Source organism: Chiloscyllium punctatum, chromosome 9 (genome assembly GCF_047496795.1).
Source record: "Chiloscyllium punctatum isolate Juve2018m chromosome 9, sChiPun1.3, whole genome shotgun sequence".
Classification (NCBI taxonomy): Eukaryota; Metazoa; Chordata; class Chondrichthyes; order Orectolobiformes; family Hemiscylliidae; genus Chiloscyllium; species Chiloscyllium punctatum.
The window spans coordinates 54,901,852-54,922,142 of NC_092747.1; the positions used below are offsets into that span (position 1 = coordinate 54,901,852).

The 20,291-nt window shown below is 44.2% G+C and overlaps 1 protein-coding gene across 2 annotated transcripts in view; it reads left to right on the forward strand.

The window, feature by feature from the left end:
• st6gal2a (ST6 beta-galactosamide alpha-2,6-sialyltranferase 2a) overlaps window positions 1-20,291 on the forward strand; it is a 100,024-nt gene that overhangs the window by 59,604 nt on the left and 20,129 nt on the right. For both annotated transcript variants that reach the window (XM_072577564.1, XM_072577565.1), the window contains one exon: window positions 14,154-14,251. In XM_072577564.1, the coding sequence (XP_072433665.1) occupies window positions 14,154-14,251 (98 nt within the window). The remainder of the gene's footprint in view (window positions 1-14,153; window positions 14,252-20,291) is intronic.

A 20,291-nucleotide genomic window follows, 5' to 3' on the forward strand; every position in this document is an offset into this window, starting at 1 on the left:
GGGGAGGAGATGAAGGTGATAGGACAAGGGGGAGAGGTTGGAGTGGATAGGTGGAAAAGGAGATAGGCAGGTCGGGCAAGTCAAGGAGACAGTGCTGAGCTGGAAGTTTGAAACTAGGATGAGGTGGGGCAAAGGGAAATGAGGAAACTGTTGAAGTCCACCTTGATGCCCTGGGGTTGAAGTTTTCCAAGGCGGAAGATGAGGCGTTCTTCCTCCAGGCATCTGGTGGTGAGGGAGCGGCGGTGAAGGAGGCCCAGGACCTCCATGTCCTCGGCAGAGTGGGAGGGGGAGTTGAAATGTTGGGCCACGGGGCGGTTTGGTTGATTGGTGCGGGTGTCTCAGAGATGTTCCCTAAAGCGCTCTGCTAGGAGGCGCCCAGTCTCCCCAATGTAGAGGAGACCACATCGGGAGCAACGGATACAATAAATGATATTAGTGGATGTGCAGGTAAAACTTTGATGGATGTGGAAGGCTCCTTTAGGGCCTCGGATAGACGTGACGGAGGAGGTGTGGGCACAGGTTTTACAGCTCCTGCGGTGGCAGGGGAAAGTGCCAGAATGGGAGGGTGGGTCGTAGGGGGGGTGTGGACCTGACCAGGTAGTCACGGAGGGAACGGTCTTTGCAGAAGGCAGAAAGGGGTGGGGAGGGAAATATATCCCTGGTGGTGGGGTCTTTTTGGAGGTGGCAGAAATGTCGGCGGATGATTTGGTTTATGCAAAGGTTTGTAGGGTGGAAGGTGAGCACCAGGGGCGTTTTGTCCTTGTTACGATTGGAGGGGTGGGGTCTGAGGGCGGAGGTGCGGGATGTGGACGAGATGCATTGGAGGGCATCTTTAACTACGTGGGAAGGGAAATTACGGTCCCTAAAGAAGGAGGCCATCTGGTGTGTTCTGTGGTGGAACTGGTCCTCCTGGGAGCAGATCCGGCGGAGGCAGAGAAATTGGGAATACGGGATGGCATTTTTGCAAGAGATAGGATGGGAAGAGGTGTATTCTAGGTAGCTGTGGGAGTCGGTGGGTTTGTAAAAAACGTCAGTGTCAAGTCGGTCGTCACTAATGGAGATGGAGAGGTCCAGGAAGGGGAGCGAGGGGTCAGAGATGGTCCAGGTAAATTTAAGGTCAGGGTGGAATGTGTTGGTGAAGTTGATGAATTGCTCAACCTCCTCGCGGGAGCACGAGGTGGCGCCAATGCAGTCATCAACGTAGCGGAGGAAGAGGTGGGGGAGTGGTGCCGGTGTAATTACGGAAGATCAACTGTTCTACATAGCCAACAAAGAGACAGGCATAGCTGGGGCCCATATGTGTGCCCATGGCTACCCCTTTGGTCTGGAGGAAGTGGGAGGATTCAAAGGAGAAATTGTTAAGGGTGAGGACCAGTTCGGCCAAACGAATGAGAGTGTCAGTGGAAGGGTACTGTTGGGGACGTCTGGAGAGGAAAAAACGGAGGGCTTGGAGACCCTGGTCATGGCAGATGGAGGTGTAGAGGGATTGGATATCCATGGTGAAGATGAGGCGTTGGGGGCTGGGGAAACGGAAGTCTTGGAGGAGGTGGAGGGCGTGGGTGGTGTCTCGAACGTATGTGGGGAGTTTCTGGACTAGGGGGGATAGGACAGTGTCGAGGTAGGTAGAGATAAGTTCAGTGCGGCAGGAGCATGCTGAGACAATGGGTCGGCCAGGGTGGTCAGGCTTGTGGATCTTGGGATGGAGGTAGAACCGGGCAGTGCGGGGTTCCCGGACTATGAGGTTGGAAGCTGTGGGTGGGATATCTCCTGAGGTGATGAGGTTCTGTATGGTCTGGGAGATGATGGTTTGGTGATGGGGGGTGGGGTCATGGTCGAGGGGGCAGTAGGAAGAGGTGTCCTCGAGTTGGTATTTGGCTTCAGCGGTGTAGAGGTCAGTGCGCCAGACTACCACTGCGCCCCCTTTATCCGCTGGCTTAATGGTGAGGTTGGGATTAGAGCAGAGGGATTGGAGGGCTGCGCATTGTGAGGGTGAGAGGTTGGAGTGGGGGAGGGGGGTCGACAGGTTGAGGCGGTTAATGTCCTGGCGGCAGTTGGAAATGAAGAGGTCGAGGGCAGGTAATAGGCCAGCGCGGGGTGTCCAGGTGGATGCAGTGTGTTGGAGGTGGGCGAAGGGGTCCTCGGAAGGTGGGCGGGAGTCCTGATTGTGAAAGTAAGCTCGGAGGCGGAGGCGACGGAAGAATTGTTCAACATCATGGCGTGTATTAAAGTTATTGATGCGTGAACAGAGGGGGATGAAGGTGAGTCCTTTGGTGAGGACTGATCGTTCGTACTCAGCGAGTGGGAGGTCTGGAGGGATGGTGAAAACTCGGCAGGGCCGGGAGCTGGGATCTGGTGTGGGTGTGGAGCTGGGAGTGGGGTCGGAGCCAGTACCTGGAGTGGGTGTGATGGTGGGGGGAATGGGGGTGGAAGCATGAGCAGGGGTAATGTTCCCCTCGGGCTTCTGGGGGGTGGGGATAGTGACAGTGGGGTCTGTGGGGGGCGTGTCAGCAGAATGCAGGTGAGTGGCACTGGTGGGGGCGGAAGTGGTGGTGATCATGGCAGTAGGGGTGGCGGAAGTCACTGAGCATGTGGCATCAGCGATGATGTGAGGGCTGGAAGTGGCTGTGGGAGTGGCCATGATGGGGGCGGAAGTGACATCATCACTCAGCGTGGGGGTGATAGCTGCGCCAGCCGCATGGCTAATGGCGTTTCCCAGGCCAAGGGAATCTTCTGGGATGTTTGAGGAGCGCACGTTATGGAGGTGGATGGATAAGAGTTTGTTGTCCTTACAGTTTTTGATGTTTGAGATGGAATTGAAATACTGTTTGTTGAGAGTATGAATTCTCCTGACGATGTAGTACAGAGTGGGTCCTTTGCAATTCTGAGAGAGTGTGGCCCTCAGCTGAGGCAGGGCTGACTGTAGAGAGGTTAGGTGCCGGCGCATTGCTGCAAGTGTGGAGCGGAGGATCTTGAAGGAGAACTGTTGCTGGTGTTTTTGAATCTGTAGTCTGTACTGTTTGTCCTGTTCGGGTCCGAACTCTGCTGGTGTCCACTTTGACAAGAATAGGAAAGCAGAATTTTATTTAAATGAGGGACACTGCAAAACGCTTCAGCACAGAGGGATTTGAGAGTCCTTATACATTAATCACAAAATGTTAGCATGCATTTCTTTTTAATGTTCTTTCATTGATGTGGGTATCACTGGCTGGGTCAGCAGTTAATGTTCATTCCTACTTACCCTTGGGGAGATTGTGGAGAGCTGCCTTTTTGAATCACTACAGTCCATGTGGTGTTGTTTTGCACTTCTGTTAGCAGATGAGTTCCATGATTGTGATCAAGTGACAGTAAAGAAATGGCAATTTAATTCTAAGTCAGGATGCTGTGTGGCATGAAGAGGAACTTTCAGGTGATGGTGTTCCCATGCATTTGTTACTGTTATCATTCTAGGCCAACATTGTAATTAGGAAAGTAATTGGAATGTCAGTATTTATTAAAGGGGAATGGTGGAAACAAGTTGAGGAACTTGCTACAATTGTGCAGAACATTGTGTAAACTCTATCTGGACTACTGCATACAGTTTTTGCTCTGAACTCAAACACATTTCATGCCCCGGAGACATGCTTTCCCTTGTTTCACTCTGGACCCAGTCTACCACTGCCTCCTCCAGGTCCCACATCCCATGAAAGAATAAAAAAAAGGACCGGGAACTGAACTTTCAAGGATATTTAATGTTGAAGAAGGATGGACAAAAAGTAAAAAGAGATGGGGTTGCTGTGATATTAATGGATGAGATCAGTATATTAGTAAGGGAGAATCTCAGGTTAGAGGAAGAAAATGTGACAAATGTTTAACCCGAGTCCAACCCTATTACATCTGATTGAGTATTGATCTGTTCCACCCAATCAGCCATGGTTATATTGAATAGCAGGGCAGGCTCAATGGCTGAATGGTCTACTCCTAGTCATACATTTTGAATTCTTCACTGTGCCTATCTTCTTTACACTTAAGTGTTTGCACTGAAGAACAATGCCCTGTTTTTCAGAAGTCCTGATGGTGATCTCTGAATTGTAAATGGGAGTTACACATGGGGCCCCTGTGAAATTCCCATCGGAGCAGAATTCAAAAAAAGAGTTATTCAGGAAGTTGAAGATTCTCCTGGGCAATTCCTCTAGGTCTGGAACCGTCCAAAACTATCAACTAAAACTGAGATGTTCTGACAGTCCTGCTGAAATTATAGTCACTCAGGAAAAGATACAATCTTGGATAACTTGTCTAGCTCCTGACTAACTACTAAACTAATCGAAAACTTACATTGCAAATATCTACACCAGTCCTACACCCCTTACATCTCCTTCCCACCTTCTGCAAGACTCTGACCTCCTCCATCTCAGCCAGGACTTGACCACCATCACTGGATCTTTTAGGCCAGGGACCAGACAAACCCTCCAGCAGCTGATTCCCCCATTCGCTTTTGAACCTATCGTCCTCCAGTCTTATCCTTCCCCTGGTCTGGATCCAACCACCCTCTTATCCCCATTTGATACCCAAAACCCCCACCTCCCCCACACTGGATCCAACCATCCTCCTAACCCCACTCAAGACCAAACAGCACCCCGCCTTCCCCTGTTTTAGATTCACCTCCCCTATTACCAGAAATAGGATGTCAATGTACCAGATAAGTTGAGTGCTAGGGGGCAGGGTGCCATATGGTGAAAGATGGCAAGAGAGTCAGGTAAGTGTTTCATTATTCAGGGTAGAGTGGCAAAAACTGGGCCAGGTGACAAGGATGGAGGGTATCTGGTTGGGTGGGATTGTAGGATGGGTGTTGATATGGCATTAGAGGTAATGGGGTTGGGTCCTGTTTCTGGGAGAGTGAGTGCATAGGTGGGTGTAGAGGCAGATCAGGTCTGGTGTGGGGGCCAATGTTTTACACAGAGGCTGGTTCATGTGTGGAATGGACATTCTAAGGAAGTGATGGATGTGGGCACAGTTACAACATTTCAAAGACATTTGGGTAACTACATGAATAGGAAAGGTTTGGAGGGCAAGTGGGACTAGTTTAGTTTGGGATTACGATTGGCATGGACTGGTGGATCAAAGGGTCTGTTTCTATGCTGTATGACTCTCTGACTATGACTGGTTGCCAAGAGACTAGCTTTTTATATCAGATATTTTGCATTGAATTCAAATTTCACCATCTATCATGGCAGTTTATGAACCCCTGTCCTCAGATTATTAGTGTGAGGTTCTGGATTACCAAGTTTATGACATTACCATTACTCCAACACTTTCCCTGGTGACCATTCTGCCAGATTTCAACAATAGCAATTGGAGCAGACTGATGCATCTCTGTCTGTGCCTTTACAATGTCTCCCCTGCATTCAGGTAGTGAGCTCTTAACATTTCTTTGTGACATCAATCTACTTTCAAAGCATACTCAATGCTTGTCCTTATTTCTTCTGTCTTATCTCTCCTCAGCATCTTTTGGATTTCCTGTTTCCAACTTTGCTTCCTTCTAATTCACAGTACTCCTTGGATTGCTATTCCTCGGCAATCTAGTTTAAAGCCAGTGGCAGTAAACCTGTGATGACTGCTCTTGAGGTCCTACTTCTTAATTTCCTTCCTAAACCCCTAGATCTATCGTCAGGACCTCATCCCTCTTTCATCCCATGTTATTGGTACTAACATGGCCACGATGTCTGGCTGGTCCACCTCCATAGAAGAATGTCCTGCAGCCGTTCCATGCCATCCTTCATCCTGCCACCAAGTGAGGCAACCCATCATCCGGGAATCAAGTTTACCACCACAGAATGATCTTTGAAGTTGGAATTCTTCGTTCATTCTTCCCCTTCTACTGTACAGCTGAGTTATCCATGCTGTCATAGCCTAGGCTCTGGCTGTACTCCCCTGAAGACCCATTACCCTCACCAGTTTCCAAAATGGAATTCTAATTAGTAAGCATGAAAGACAAGAGGTTCTTTTGCATTATCTGTCTGGTTTTCTTAGACTGCCTAGTTCTTACCCATTGCCTGTCTGTCAGTATGATTCTAATCTGCTGTGTGACCAGTTGGATGTGCTATCCATATGTTCCCCTGCCTCTTGGCTGCATAACAGTGCTTCCAGCCATGACTTAAGTTGGCAGTCAATTCACTGTGAGCACATATTGTGCTGTTAGCAAAGATCAGGTGAGTTTCACTCCTAGGTTACTAAGTTTGGAATTACAGAGCTCATTGCACAAGCTTGGCTACGTTACGTATCAATTGGGTCTCTTGATAAACTAACACATATTTGGAACATTTTCCGAATCTATTTTTTCATTGGACTTTGTATAATAGTTTGGGCAACTGGATATAAATATGCTGACAATGCAACCCAAGTTATAAACATTTGGGGAAATTTCTCCCAACACACGACCACCCTGCCCTTGAAAAGCAAGGAAGCTTTATTTTAAGTTGTTTATTATAAACTTGGTCAATTTCTACCATTTCAATCACTCTGTGGGAGTGTTGTATCTTGTACATGCATATTAGAAACTGATTATGAGAGGAGCCCGCTGATGGTGTGAAGCATATAACAAAAATTTGATTTCACTTCCATTTGTCATACGGGAATTATATCTTTGGGAGAACAGTATGAAATAAAAGCATTTGTAACAGTCCAACACCATGCTGAGTTTTTATTGGGAAACAACAGGGGGCTGTAAACAAGGCTGAAAATATGATTTGAATTTGAAAACACTTTTGTGTGAAACCCTCAATGCATTCTTGACTGAAGCCTGAAGTGAAGCAAAGCTTTTTATGACCTTGCAATAGCAACTTTGAGCCAAATAATTGACAGAAGATTTTTATACCAAAATCACAGAATTTTTATAGACTGGCAGGATACTCTGGCTCGACCAGTCTCCACCAGCTCTCTGAATGAGCATTATGACTGAGTGCCATTCTCCTGCCTTTTCCCTATAACCCCACACATTGCTTCTGTTCAAATCATTACTTCACATCCTTTTAAATGCCTTGATTGAATCTGCTCCCACATTACTTCCAGGCAGTGCATTCTGGACCCAAACTACTGACTGTGTGGGACCAGTATCTTCTCAGATTGCACTTGTTTTGTTTCGCAAATTACTTGAAATCTAGGCTTTTCATTCCCAATGCTTTTACAGGTTTCTCCTTATCAACTCTGTCCAGAAGCCTCACGATTTTGAGTACCTGAGACCATCAGATGTAGGAGCAGAAGTAGCCATTTGGCCCATCAAATCCAATCCATCATTCGATGATATCATGGCTGATCTGATAATCCTCAACTCCACCTTTCTGCTTTTAACCTCTAACCTTTGATTTTCTTACTGATTTAAAAACTATCAATCTCAGCTCTGAATATACTAAAAAATCCAGCCTCAACAACCATTTGATAAAGAATTTCAGTGATTCACTATCCTCTGAAAGAGAGAAATCCTCTTCATCTCTATCTTAAAATGTGACCCATTACTCTGAGATTATGCCCTCTAGTCCTTGACAATCCCACAAAGCGAAACAGCCTCTACTCTGTTAACTGCCCTAGGAATCCTTATGTTTTTTTTGCCTTCATGTAGGTTCACAAAAGTTGGGCATCACTGGCTAGGTAAATTCAACTGTCACCATCTGCAAAAGAGGGATTCAAACCTATCCATTATGTTGAGGTTGTACAGGACATTGGTGAGGCCTCTTCAGTAAAACTGTGTCTAGTTTTGGTCGCCCAGTTATAGGAAGGATATTACCAAGCTGGAGAGGGTTCAGAAGAGATTTTCCAGGATGTTGCCGGGTATGGAAGGTTTGAGTTATTAAAAAAAGGCTGGGAATTTTTTCACTGGAATATAGGAGATTGAGAGGTGACCTGATAGAAGTTTATAAAGTAATGAGAAGTACAGATAAGGTTAATGGTAGTTGTCTTTTCCCTAAGATAGGGAATTTCTGGAGTAGAGGGGTACACTTTTAAGGTGAGAGGAGAGCGATTTAAAAAAGACATGACAATTTCTTTACACAGAGAGAGTTTTGAGTGTGGGATGAACTCGAAGAGAAAGTACTAGATCTGGGTACAGTCACAACGTTTAAAAGACATTTGAATGGATAAGTGAATAGGAAAGGTTTGGAGGGATATGGGCCAGGAGCAAGCAGATGGAACCAGTTTAGTTGGGATTATGTTATGGTTGGACCAAAGGGTCTGTTTCTATGCTGCATGACTCTATGGCTATATATCATTGGCCTGTAGTTCTGGATTGCTAGTCCAGTTACATTACTGCTGCACCATTTCTTCCTCCATGTTTCAATAAGTCCTCCTCTCCTTCTCCTGAACTCTAATGAGTATAGGCCCAACCTATGTAACTTCTCTTCATAAGGAAATCCTTTCATACCCCAGGATCAATCTCATGAACCTTCTCTGTACTGCCTCCAATACCAATATATCTTTCCTTCGATAAAGGGACCAACACTTCTGTTAAATCTCCTCTTCGCCTTCTCCTCTCTAAGGAAAGAGCCAAATTTCTCCAGCCTATCTTCAGAAATGAAGTTTCTCATTCCTGCACCTTTTCTTATAACCTCTTTGGCACTGTCTCCAATGCATTCAAGTGCACTGAAATGTACACAGTACTTCAGGTGAGATCAAAGTTATATCTTTTACCATAACTTTCTTGTACTTGTACTCTATGCCCCCAGTAATAAAGCCTAGAATACTGTTTTCTTTACTGACTGATCTCTCCACCTTCAATGACATATGCACCCAGGCCTCTCTGTCCCTGCACAAAATTTAGAGTATTTTTTAAAGTTATAGCTGTCCTTGTGACAGTATTTTTCTCCATCCATTTCTGGGTGAGAATGTTTAATGCAATTCAGTAAAAGCCTCAAGTCTTATTCAGTGTCGCCAGTTTTATGAGTAAAATGTAACACAGAAGTTGGCGTACACCACTGGAAGGAACACATTAAACAACTCTCAAAATAAAATCTACTCTGCCATCTTGTGGCCACAAATGTTTATATCACTATTTGGTATACAATAATTGCTCAACAGCACTCATCAATAATGTACATCTACAGACACGGTGTATATTTCACATAATACACCACTTTAGTTGGAAAGGACTTGCCGTCCACATCAATTAATTGAGTGGATTTGAAATTCTGCTGCAATCCAAGCTGTGCTGTTGTACAGTATTAGATCAGACACCAATAAGATTAGCAGACTGTCTAATTCAAATGTCCACTCAAATGTGCGATGCAGAAACTAACCATGGATTTAATCACTCATTGTTTATCAGCTGACACACATTTTTTTATTAATACCAATCACATTTTCTGGTTTGCTAGAAACTGGTGCAATTCTGTAAATGTTCCATTATACTCCCTGAAAAATCAAAAATATTGGCCACAAAAATTAATATGTGTGTACTATTCATTGGCAAAGGTGGACAGAAAAAATGAATTGTGGATGATTTTTGATCATTATTTGGCAGTATAATGCTTCACACATAAAGTGACATCGTTACAAGAAGCTCCGTTGCAATTTAAAATTACAGTATGGAATTCCTTTAAAGTATCTAAGAAGTAAATCATGTATATGCAGATTTTTTTAAAAAGGAAAATCTTATTATAATTTGGCAGAGAATTCAATAAATGGTATAAACATTCCTTAGCTCTAGTTAGTGAGCATTCTAAGAAATGGAAACATTTTACTCTGACTGAGATGGAATGCCGTTTCTTTATGTCTCAATGCAACAACTGGGCTGAAAAGCAGGAGGTTCTTCAACTTGGGAATGGGTCAGGGTTTGTCACATGATTGTCACTCGCAATTTATTACGTATGCACGTATGAGGAACTGTAAACTTTATGGGCAGTCAGATAGGAAATTCCCTCCTACCCCACTTCCCCACTCCCACAACACCTAAATCCCAGATCTTAGGGGTTCCAAATTCTGAGTGCCACATTTAAAAGGCACCCAAACAACACTCTTTGCTCCATAGCCTAAGAGCATCACTCAACCTCTCCTCATCACCCTCACCCAGCCATGGAGGTGTCAGAGACTAGGTATAAAGAAGCACCGCACTTTAGTGATGGCTCCTTCTCCTGAAGCTATTCAAGAGAGCAAGACAGCTTTTTTCCCTAGGGATGGGAACAGTAGGCCATCCCAAATGACAAAAGGTGGCATGAACAGAGCAGCCAGAGGAGGTTAGCACTCATGGTTCCACTGCCATAACAGGAGGAATGTTCTGCTGTGCTCCACCAGGATATGTCCTGCTGCCTACTCAATGCTTCATGCTCCCGTGTGAGTTGGCTTAATAAGGTTATCACACAGAGGACTGTCACACACTAGATGAGTGCAAGGCAACTCCATCAGATGCATCATAGAATCAATATATATATCCCTTTACTGCAACTGCCACTGTAGCATTACATGTTTTTAAAATCATTTGTAGGGCCTTGGCATTACTGGTTGGACAGTATTTTTATTGCCTGTCCCTAGTTGCCCTTGAGAAAGTGGTGGTCAAATGCCTTCATAAGCCACTGCAGACCACGTGCTGTAAATCAACCCACAATGTTGTTAGGGAGGGAATTCAAAGATTCTAACCCAGCGACAGTGAAGGAACTGCGATATATTTGCAAGTCAGGATGGTGAGTAGCCTGGAGGTAGGTGTTTCCATGTATCTACTGCCCTTGTCCTTCAGGATGGAAGCGGTTGTGGGTTTAGAAGATGTTGTCTGAGGATTTTTGGTGAATTTCTGCAGTGCATTTTGTTGATGGTACACACTGCTGTATCCCAAAAATTCTGCCTCTCTCACACTTCTGACAGAACTCACACTTAAACTTATAAGGAGCCTCAACACTTGACAGTTCACAAAGCATCAGCTCATTTACCCTTCTTCACTATGAGAACATACACAGAGACTTTTATTCATTTATTGGGTAGACAAAATAGGGCTGAAGGCCTTAATTCCTTAAGCACCTCCAACTGCCCCTTCTCCTCAAGGGGAAAGGGAAGTGCTATTGCACACTGCCAGGGAGCAGGAGTGATAGACAGACACCAAGGAATTATCATCTCAGCATACTCCAGAGTATGACAAAGGAACAGTGCCCCAAAAGCTTGTGATTTCAAATAAACCTGTTGGACTATAACCTGATGTCGAGTAACTTCTGACCTACTCCAGTGTACACTACCTTTGCTCTTTCAACGGCGCAAATACTTAAGAACATAAGAAGGTCATTCAGTCCGTCAAGTTTGCCGTGCTGTTCAATGCAATCATGGTTGATTGAAAACTTCTATGCTTTTTACTCCATCACAGGTAATTGGAAATCTGTCAATCCTGACCTGGAACATACTCAAAGACTGAACCTCCACAACCTACTGTGGTAGAGAATTCCAAAGGTTCACAACTTTGTATATGACATAATTTATCCTCCTCTCAGACCTAAGTGGCATCCCCTTATTTTTAAATTGTGGCCTCCGATCTTAGACTCTTCAACCAGAGGAAACATCATCTCTGCATCGACCCTGCCTATCCCTGTAAGGATTTTGCAGTTATTTCCATCAGGTCAGGCTCTGGACGATGGGACCACACCGAAGCAGTGACCTCTAAGCAGGCTGGAGAACTCTGTCCTGGACCACCAGAGGACATCCATCAAAGTCATTGGAGACAAAGTAGTCAGTGGCAATTTCAGCAATGGCTGCTGTGGTACCACCAATAGGAAATTAACCATTAAACAATATTGAAGTCACCTTGGGTGCACGACCTTCAGTCGATGTCCTGCATTCTGGGGTCATTAACCAGGTCTTCTGGAGGTACCCCTTGTCGCTCTTGAGACAGCCCTGGAGATCACAGAAATGTTACAGTGCAGAAGGAGGCTATTTGGCCCAAATCTCCAAATAAATATAATGACTTAAAGCCAGTCTCCTGCCTTTTGCCTGTACTCTCACACATTGTTTAAATGAAAACAATCATGTTGTCCACTTGAGTGCCACAGGTGAACCTGCCCCCATCACTTGTTGCTTGAAAACATTTTTGATGCAAGGACGCAATTATTCAAGGAACCTGGAATATATACAGAATGTGAGTGTTGTGACAGTTTCCTGGATATTGGGCGAACACATTTAGGAATTGTTTCTTGTGATTAAAGCTAGCTGGCCATACAAGGAGTGATATCCCTTTCTGCTCAGGAACCTGTCTGAATGAAGCCACGGTTGAGATCTGTATTTGTACAATTTGATGCCGCTTGTATGAGTGAACTCAGTGATGGCTGCAAATCTGACAATTTGGGCACCTTGGCTCTCTGAGTCCATATTTAACAGCACAAGAGGTACTGCCTTGCTGTAAAGGACATTGGAGAACTCTTGATTGTAATGGGGTGCACAATATGGCACATGTCCCTAAATGAGGTTTAAAAAGCACTGGCAGCAAGCATGTTCTATGCTGCTGTGATTTTCAGCGTCGTTGATATTTAGTTTCCCCCCAAATGACCTGCAATCTGTCAGCAAGAGGTGCGGGTATAAGTAATGGTTTTGCTAGGCTTGTGAAGACATCTCCAGAACGGCTTTTAAATTCATTTGTAGATCAATGCAACTCCTTTGGTGAACCTTCTCTTTATAGCTTGTGTGATCCTGGTTCTGCTCTTCAGGCACCTTGTCCACAGCTGCAGGCCTAAGTCTTGTCTTTTCACTTTTGTTGATGCTGGGCCTTCCTTCTTTTTCTTTCCTGCTTACCTCGCAATGTTAGTAAAGCTGCTGAGTTAAGTTGGTCACATTGGCAGGCAAGTACTGATTTGCGGAGAAAAGGTCAGCAGTGAAGTGTTTGTTTTCCATTTGGGGTATGGACACAGTCAATATTCCTTTCATCCATAACCAGGCAGCTCTGGTATTGGGTGACTCTACAGCCACCTCTACATCCTCCTTGTCCCATGACAGATTTTCCAACTCTTGATGTTATCACATGGAAGGTCTTTGTAGCTTTGATCTTTACATTGTTTTTCATGCATTAGCTCAAACTGACTGTTGGTGGAACCTTCACTATCCCCTGTGATATGGCCTCGCATCATTGCAAACTACAGCTGCATAACAGTTTCATCCCCATGTCCTTAACATGGATCCGTGAATGTTCCTCCATGGCTGAATGTAGAATATTGCACACAGCACCCTCACTACTCTGGGGCACCTTTCACAGAGGTAGATGAATCACAGAACATGCTGAGTTGCTAGTGTTAGGATTTGAAAGAGGTTATTTTACTTTGCAGTGAGTGCTTCTATTCAGTGCAAAAGTCTTAACTGAGCACTCAAAATCGTAGTATTTTCCAGTATCTGTTCCAATTCCCTCAGCTGGGTGTGTTTGTGTTGTACAGGAACATGTGCAAACAAATTTTGGATCCATCCCATGTATAATTCATATTCTCGAAGATGTTTTCTATTGTAGAACAATTTAGGAGAGATGGTAATTGGTAGATTTATATTTGATTTGTTCATCTTTGATCCTTCTCCTTTATAACACACTTTCCACTCATTTCGAGAGGCCTGTTCTCTTCCTCCGGTATTCCCTCTGTATTTCCTAAATTTCCCCCTATGAATATTGGCCTTTTCACAATCTTTGTTATATGCTTGCTCTTCCTCCTAAGACCACTTCCAAACACATCCCCATACACAGCCGTAGTCTACCCTAAACTTGGTCATTTCTTATTACCCCGTTGTGTTCTCAATACTAAATATGCCAGACCTCCATGTCCCTCTTGCTGCTATCACTGTGATTCTCCCCTCACCAGTGTGTTGCCTTGATTGAGCAGGTTTGCTGACCCAATCAATAATGCAATTGAGGTTCAACTGACCAGACAGAAGAGTTCTGAGAACATATGGCAAAACTTTTCTCCAATATCGGGAAACTGAAAGTTTGCTCTGATGCAGTTGAGTTCCCTCACCTACCCTTCTAAAGGTTCCAAGCAAGCCTGCAAGTGTCTGCGAATAGTTATCCCAATTCAATCTGCTAGTCCATCTGTCATAGTTCCATGAACTCAATATTATGAAAGCATAAAAGCTCCCATATTATACAGTCTGAGGGTACAGATGTTTAAAATGGGATATCACAATTCCACTTGCTTGAATTGCTTAAAACAAAATGTGATAATCATTGACATGTTTCTCTCTTTCAGATTCCCATGATGCAGTGCTGAGATTTAATGCAGCCCCTACACAAGGTTACGAGAAGGATGTTGGAAGTAAAACTACAATCCGTGTTATTAATTCACAAGTGAGTAAATGTGTATCATCACATACTTACTCGTATGTATTGTTACTTGAGTTATTTTATGTACTTTTTTTTGCAAATGGGATAGTTTCCCTTAGTTAACAGTTCACTAATGGAAGCAAATTTGTAATCCTCACCAGGTCTGACCTACATGTGACTCCAGACCCTCAATATATGTTTGATTCTTAACTGCCTCATGAAAGAGCTAGCAAGCTCTTAATTTGTTTAATCCATATGACAAAGTATTAGGGAGTGAAAAGAATCGGCAATCCCAATGAGCATTAGATTCAAACTTGGACAAAGATACAACTCTAGTACAATGCAAAAAGTACTCCACACAACAGTCTGAGGATTTGTGCCAAAACTCAGAGAGGTGTTCTACAGACCAATCAAGCAATAGAAATAGACAATGGGTGCAGGAGTAAGGCATTCAGCCCTTCGAGCCAGCAACACCATTCATTATGATCATGGCAGATCATCCGCAATAAGTATCCTGTTCTTGCCTTATCCCCATAACCCTTGATTCCACTATCTTTAAGAGCTCTTTCCATATCTTTCTTGAAAGTATCCAGAGACTTGGCCTCCACTGCCTTCTGGGGCAGAGCATTCCATATAACCACCACTCTCTGGGTGAAGAAGTTTCTCCTCAAATCTGTTCTAAATGACCTACCCGTTATTTTTAAACTGTGTCCTCTGGTTCTGGACTCACTTACCAGTGGAAACATGCTTCCTGCCTCCAGAGTGTCCAATCCTGTAATAATCTCATCCTTCTAAACTCAAGTGTATACAAGCCCAGTTGCTCCAATCTTTCAACATATGTTAGTCCCACCATTCCGGGAATTAACCTCCTGAACCTACACTGCACTTCCTCAATAGCCAGACTGTTCTTCCTCAAACTTGGAGACCAAAACTGCACACAATACTCCAGGTGCGATCTCACCAGGGCCCAGTACATTTGCAGAAGGACCTATTTGCTCCTATACTCAACTTCTCTTGTTATGAAGGCCAGCATGCAATTAGCTATCCTCACTGCCTGTTGTACCTGCATGCTTGCTTTCATTGACTGATGTACAAGAACACCTAGATCTCATTGTACTGCCCCTTTACCTAACTTGACTCCATTTAGGTAGCAATCTGCCTTCCTATTCTTGCCACCAAAGTGGATAACCACACACTTGTCCACATTAAACTGCATCTGAGGTAAGGAGCCAGATGACTGGAGGGTTGTTCATGTTGTCCCCCTGTACAAAAAGGGTAGTAGGGATATTCCAGGTAACTACAGACCAGTGAGCCTGACGTCAGTGGTGGGAAAATTGAGGGATAAAATCTATTTATATTTAGAAAAGAATGGGCTTATCAGTGATAGGTAACATGGTTTTGTGCGGGGGAAGATCGTGCCTTACCACTGAATAGAGTTCTTTGAGGAAGTGACCAAGTTGATAGATGAAGGAACTGCTGTAGATGTCATATACATGGACTTTAGTCAGGTGTTTGATCAGGTTCCCCATGGTAAACTAATGGAGAAAGTGAAGTTACATGGTGTGCAGGGTGTTCTAGCTAAGTGAATAAAGAACTGGTTGAGCAACAGGAGACAGAGAGTAGTTGAAGGGAGTTTCTTGAAATGGAGAAAGGTGACCAATGGTGTTCCACAGGGATCAGTGCTGAGGCCACTGTTGTTTGTAATTTACATAAATGATCTGGAAGATGGCATTGTTGGTCTGATCAGTACATTTGCAGATGACACAAAGATTGGTGGAGTAGCAGAAAGCATAGGGGACTGTCAAAGAATACAGGAGAATATAGACAGATTGGAGAGTTGGGCAGAGAAGTGGCAGATAGGGTTCAGTCCAGGCAAATGTGAAGTGATGCAGTTTGGGAAGTTTAATTCTAGAGCAAACTATACTGTAAACGGAAGGGCCCTGGAAAAGTTGATGAGCAGAGAGATCTGGGAATTCAGGTCTACTGTCCCTTAAGGTGGCTGCACAGGTGGTTAGAGTGGAAAGGAAGGCATACTGGTATGCTTACCTTCATCGGATGGGGTATTGAGCATAAGAGCTGGCAGGTCATGTTAAAATTGTACAAGACTTTGGTTCGGCTGCATTTAGAATACTGTGTACAGAACTGGTCGCCACATTACCAAAAGGATGTGGACACTTTGGAGAGGATGCAGAGAAGGTTTATGAGGATGTTGCCTGGTATGGAAGGTTATTAAGAGAGGTTGAGTAGATTAGGATTGTTTTCATGAGAAAAAGAGAGATTGAGGGGAGACCTGATTGAGGTCTACAAAATCATGAGGAGTATAGACAGGGTAGATGGAGATAACCGTTTTCCCAGGGTGAGGGATTCAATAACAAGAGGTCATGCGTTCAAGATAAGAGGTGAAAAGTTTAAGGGGGATATACGCAGCAAGTACTTTACACAGAGGGTGGTAAGTGCCTGGAACACATTGCCAGCAGAGGTAATAGAGGCAGACACGGTAGATTCATGTCAGGTGCATCTGGACAGATGCATGAGTAGGTGGGGAGCAGAGGGATACAGATGTTTAGAAATTGGGCAACAGGTTTAGACAGTGGATTTGGATCAACTCAAGCTTGGAGGGCAGAAGGGCCTGTTCCTGAGCTGTAAATTTTCTTTGTTCTTTGTTCTTTATCTGCCATGTATCTGTCCACTCACCTAACCTGCCCAAGTCACCCTGTATTCTCATAAATCCTCCTCACATTTCACCCTGCCACCTAGCTTTGTGTCATCAGCAAATTTGCTAATATTACTTTTAATACCTTCATCTATATCATTAATGTACATTATAAACAGCTGCGTCCCAGCACTGAACCTTATGGTACCCTACTGGTCACCACCTGTCATTGTGAAAGGACCCATTTATCACTACTCTTTGCTTCCAGTCAGCCATCCAATTTTCAATCCAAGACAGTATTTTGTCCCCAATATCATGTCCCATAATTTTGTTCACTAATCTCCTATGTGGGACTTTACCAAAGGTTTTCTGAAAGTCCAGGTACACTACATCCATTGGCTCTCCCTTGTCCATCTTCATAGTTACATCCTCAAAATATTCCAGAAGATTAGTCAAGCATGACTTCCCCTTCGTAAATCCATGCTGACTCTGACCTATCTGTTACTTCTATCCAAATGACTCATAATTTCACCGTTAATAATCTAGCATCTTTCCCACCACCGACGTCAGGCTAACCGGTCTATAATTCCCTGTTTTCTCTCTCCCTCCTTTTTGAAAAGTGGGACAACATTAGCCACCCTCCAATCCGCAAGAACTGATTCTGAATCTATAGAACATTGGAAAATGATTACCAATGCGTCCACGATTTCTAAAGCCACCTCCTTAAGTACCCTGGGATGTCTCGGGGACTTATCAGCTTTCAGACCTATCAGTCTGTCCAACACCATTTCCTGCCTAATATAAATTCCCTTCAGTTCATCCATTACCCAAGGTCCTTCAACCACAATTACATCTGGGAGATTGGATCTGTCTTCACATGGGAAGACACGAGCAAAGTACCTATTAAACTCTTCTGCCATTTCCTTATTCCCCATAATAAATTCACCAGTTTCTGCCTTCAAGGGCCCTATTTTAGAGTTAACCATTTTTTTTCTTTACTATCCTCCTTTCTATTTTTGGCCAGTTTGCCTTTGTACCTCATTTTTTCTCCGTGTGTTACCTTTTTAGTTATCCTCTGTTGCTCTTTAAAAGTTTCCCAGTCCTCTGGCTTCCCGCTCATTTTTGCTATGTTATACTTCTTCTCTTTTATCTTTATACAGTCCTTAACTTCCCTCATCAGCCACGGCCGCCCCTGCCTCCCCTTAGGATCTTTCTTCCTCTTTGGAATGAACTGATCCTGCACCTTCTGCATTATATCCAGATATACCTGCCATTGGTGTTCAACTGACATCCCTGCTAGGGTTTGAACCATTGAACTTTGGCCAGCTGCTCCCTCAGAGCTCCAAAGTTCCCTTTGTTCAACTGCAATACTGATACTTCCGATTCTCCCTCTCAAATTGCAGATTAAAACTTATCATATTATTTCATATTATCATATTATTACCTCCTAATGGTTCCTTTACTTCAAGGTCCCTGATCAAATCCGGTTCGTTGCACAACACCAGATTCAGAATTGTCTTCTCCATGGTAGGCTCCAGTACAAGCTGTTCTAAGAATCCATCTTGGAGGTACTCCAAAAACTCCCTTTCTTGGGGTCCAGTACCATCCTAATTCTCCTAGTCTACCTGCAAGTTGAAATCCCCTATAACAACTGTAGTAATACCCTTGTAACAGGCCAATTTCAACTCCTTATTCAACTTATACCCTACATCCAGACTACTGTTTGGGGGCCTGTAGAAAGCTCCCATTAGGGTATTTCTACCCTTAGAATCAAGAGATGTAAAGTCAGTATGGATACAGCTTTCAAGGAACTGAATATCAATCCTCACAAACAGTGCCACCCCACCCCCTCTGCCCATCAGTCTGTCCTTTCAATAGCATGTATAGCCTTAAATATTCATTTCCCAGGCCCTATCCACTTGAAACCACATGTCAGTTATCCCCACAGCATCGTACCTGCCAATTTCCAACTGAGCCTCAAGCTCATCCTCCTTATTTCTTATGCTTTGTGCATTCATATAATATTTTTAATTTGTTACTCCCCTCACCCTTCCTATCAATCTCTACTTCACTTGACCATACTGTATGATCCCTTCTTATGTTTTCTGCTCCTTTGTTCTGTTGTCTTTTTTAACTTCTCTTATTCTCACTTTCCCTTTAACTTCCTTCTTAAATTTCCAGTTTGTCCCCTCACCCCACTACTTAGTTTAAACACATCTGTGTTGCAGTGGCAAACCTGCCTGCCAGAATGCTGGTCCCCCACCTATTGAGGCGCAGCCCATCCCTCTTGTATAACTTATCCTTACAGCAAAACCTCTCTGTTCCTGCCCTCTCCAACCAAAGGAACTGGAAGCAAACTGGAAATAACCAACCTGGTAGTCCTGCTTTTTAGACTTCTTCCAAGTTCTCTGAAGTCCCACTGTAGAATGTCCCTCTTCTTCCCGATGTCACTTGTGCTGACATGCACCACCACCTCTCGCTCTTCACCTTCGCCCTTGAGAATTCCCTACACTCTGTCGGCAACATCCTGGATCCTGGCACCAGGAAGGCAACACACCATCCTTAAATCCCTCCGGTTGCCGCAGAAACCGCTTTCTGTCCCTCTCACTATGGAGAGCCCTACTACCACGGCTCTGCATGATGTCTGACTCCTCGGCTCTACCTCCACACCAATTTTCGATTAGCAGACCTGTCTGCCTCTCAGACTGGCAGTGTCGTCTGTCACGACAGTTTCCAAGGAAGTCAACCTGTTCACAAGAGGTACTTCACCCAGGGTCTCTTTTACTTGAATGATCTCTTCCTTCCTCACCGTCATCTCCCTTCTCTCTTCTGGTATGCTCGGTGTAATGACCTCGCTGAAGAGCCTGTCCAGAACACTTCTACTTAAATACCACTCACTAACCTTCCCAACAGCCTCTGTGCTCTGATCTTACTTCTGCCCAGTTCCTGCCATTCTCTGCTGCAAAAAAGACTGCTGGCTTTGAGGTAAATATTTAAATAGCAGTCACTGACTTTCCCAACAGCCTCTATGCTCTGACCTCACTTCCGCCCAACTCCCACTGCTCTCTGCTGCAAAAAAGCCTGGTGCAGTCATATTCACAGGAAACATACCACTTAACCAAAGTCTCAGACTCGTTCATCATCATTCTGTATTTATTCTAGATATTACAACATGTTTTCTGTGGTACCCCCACTTGCCACCTCACGTAAAGACTCAGTACTTCTCTATGTTGAACACCATTTTGAAGAAGCATTACATAATGGGTTCTTAAATAATCTGGAGTGGACTGAATTGGCTGAACACGAGCATATATCATACTGGGGACATCTGGAGGAGGCTAAGATGTTAAGGAGGGAATTCCAGGATTTTTACCCAGCAACAGTGAAGGGACAGTGATATATTTTCAAGTC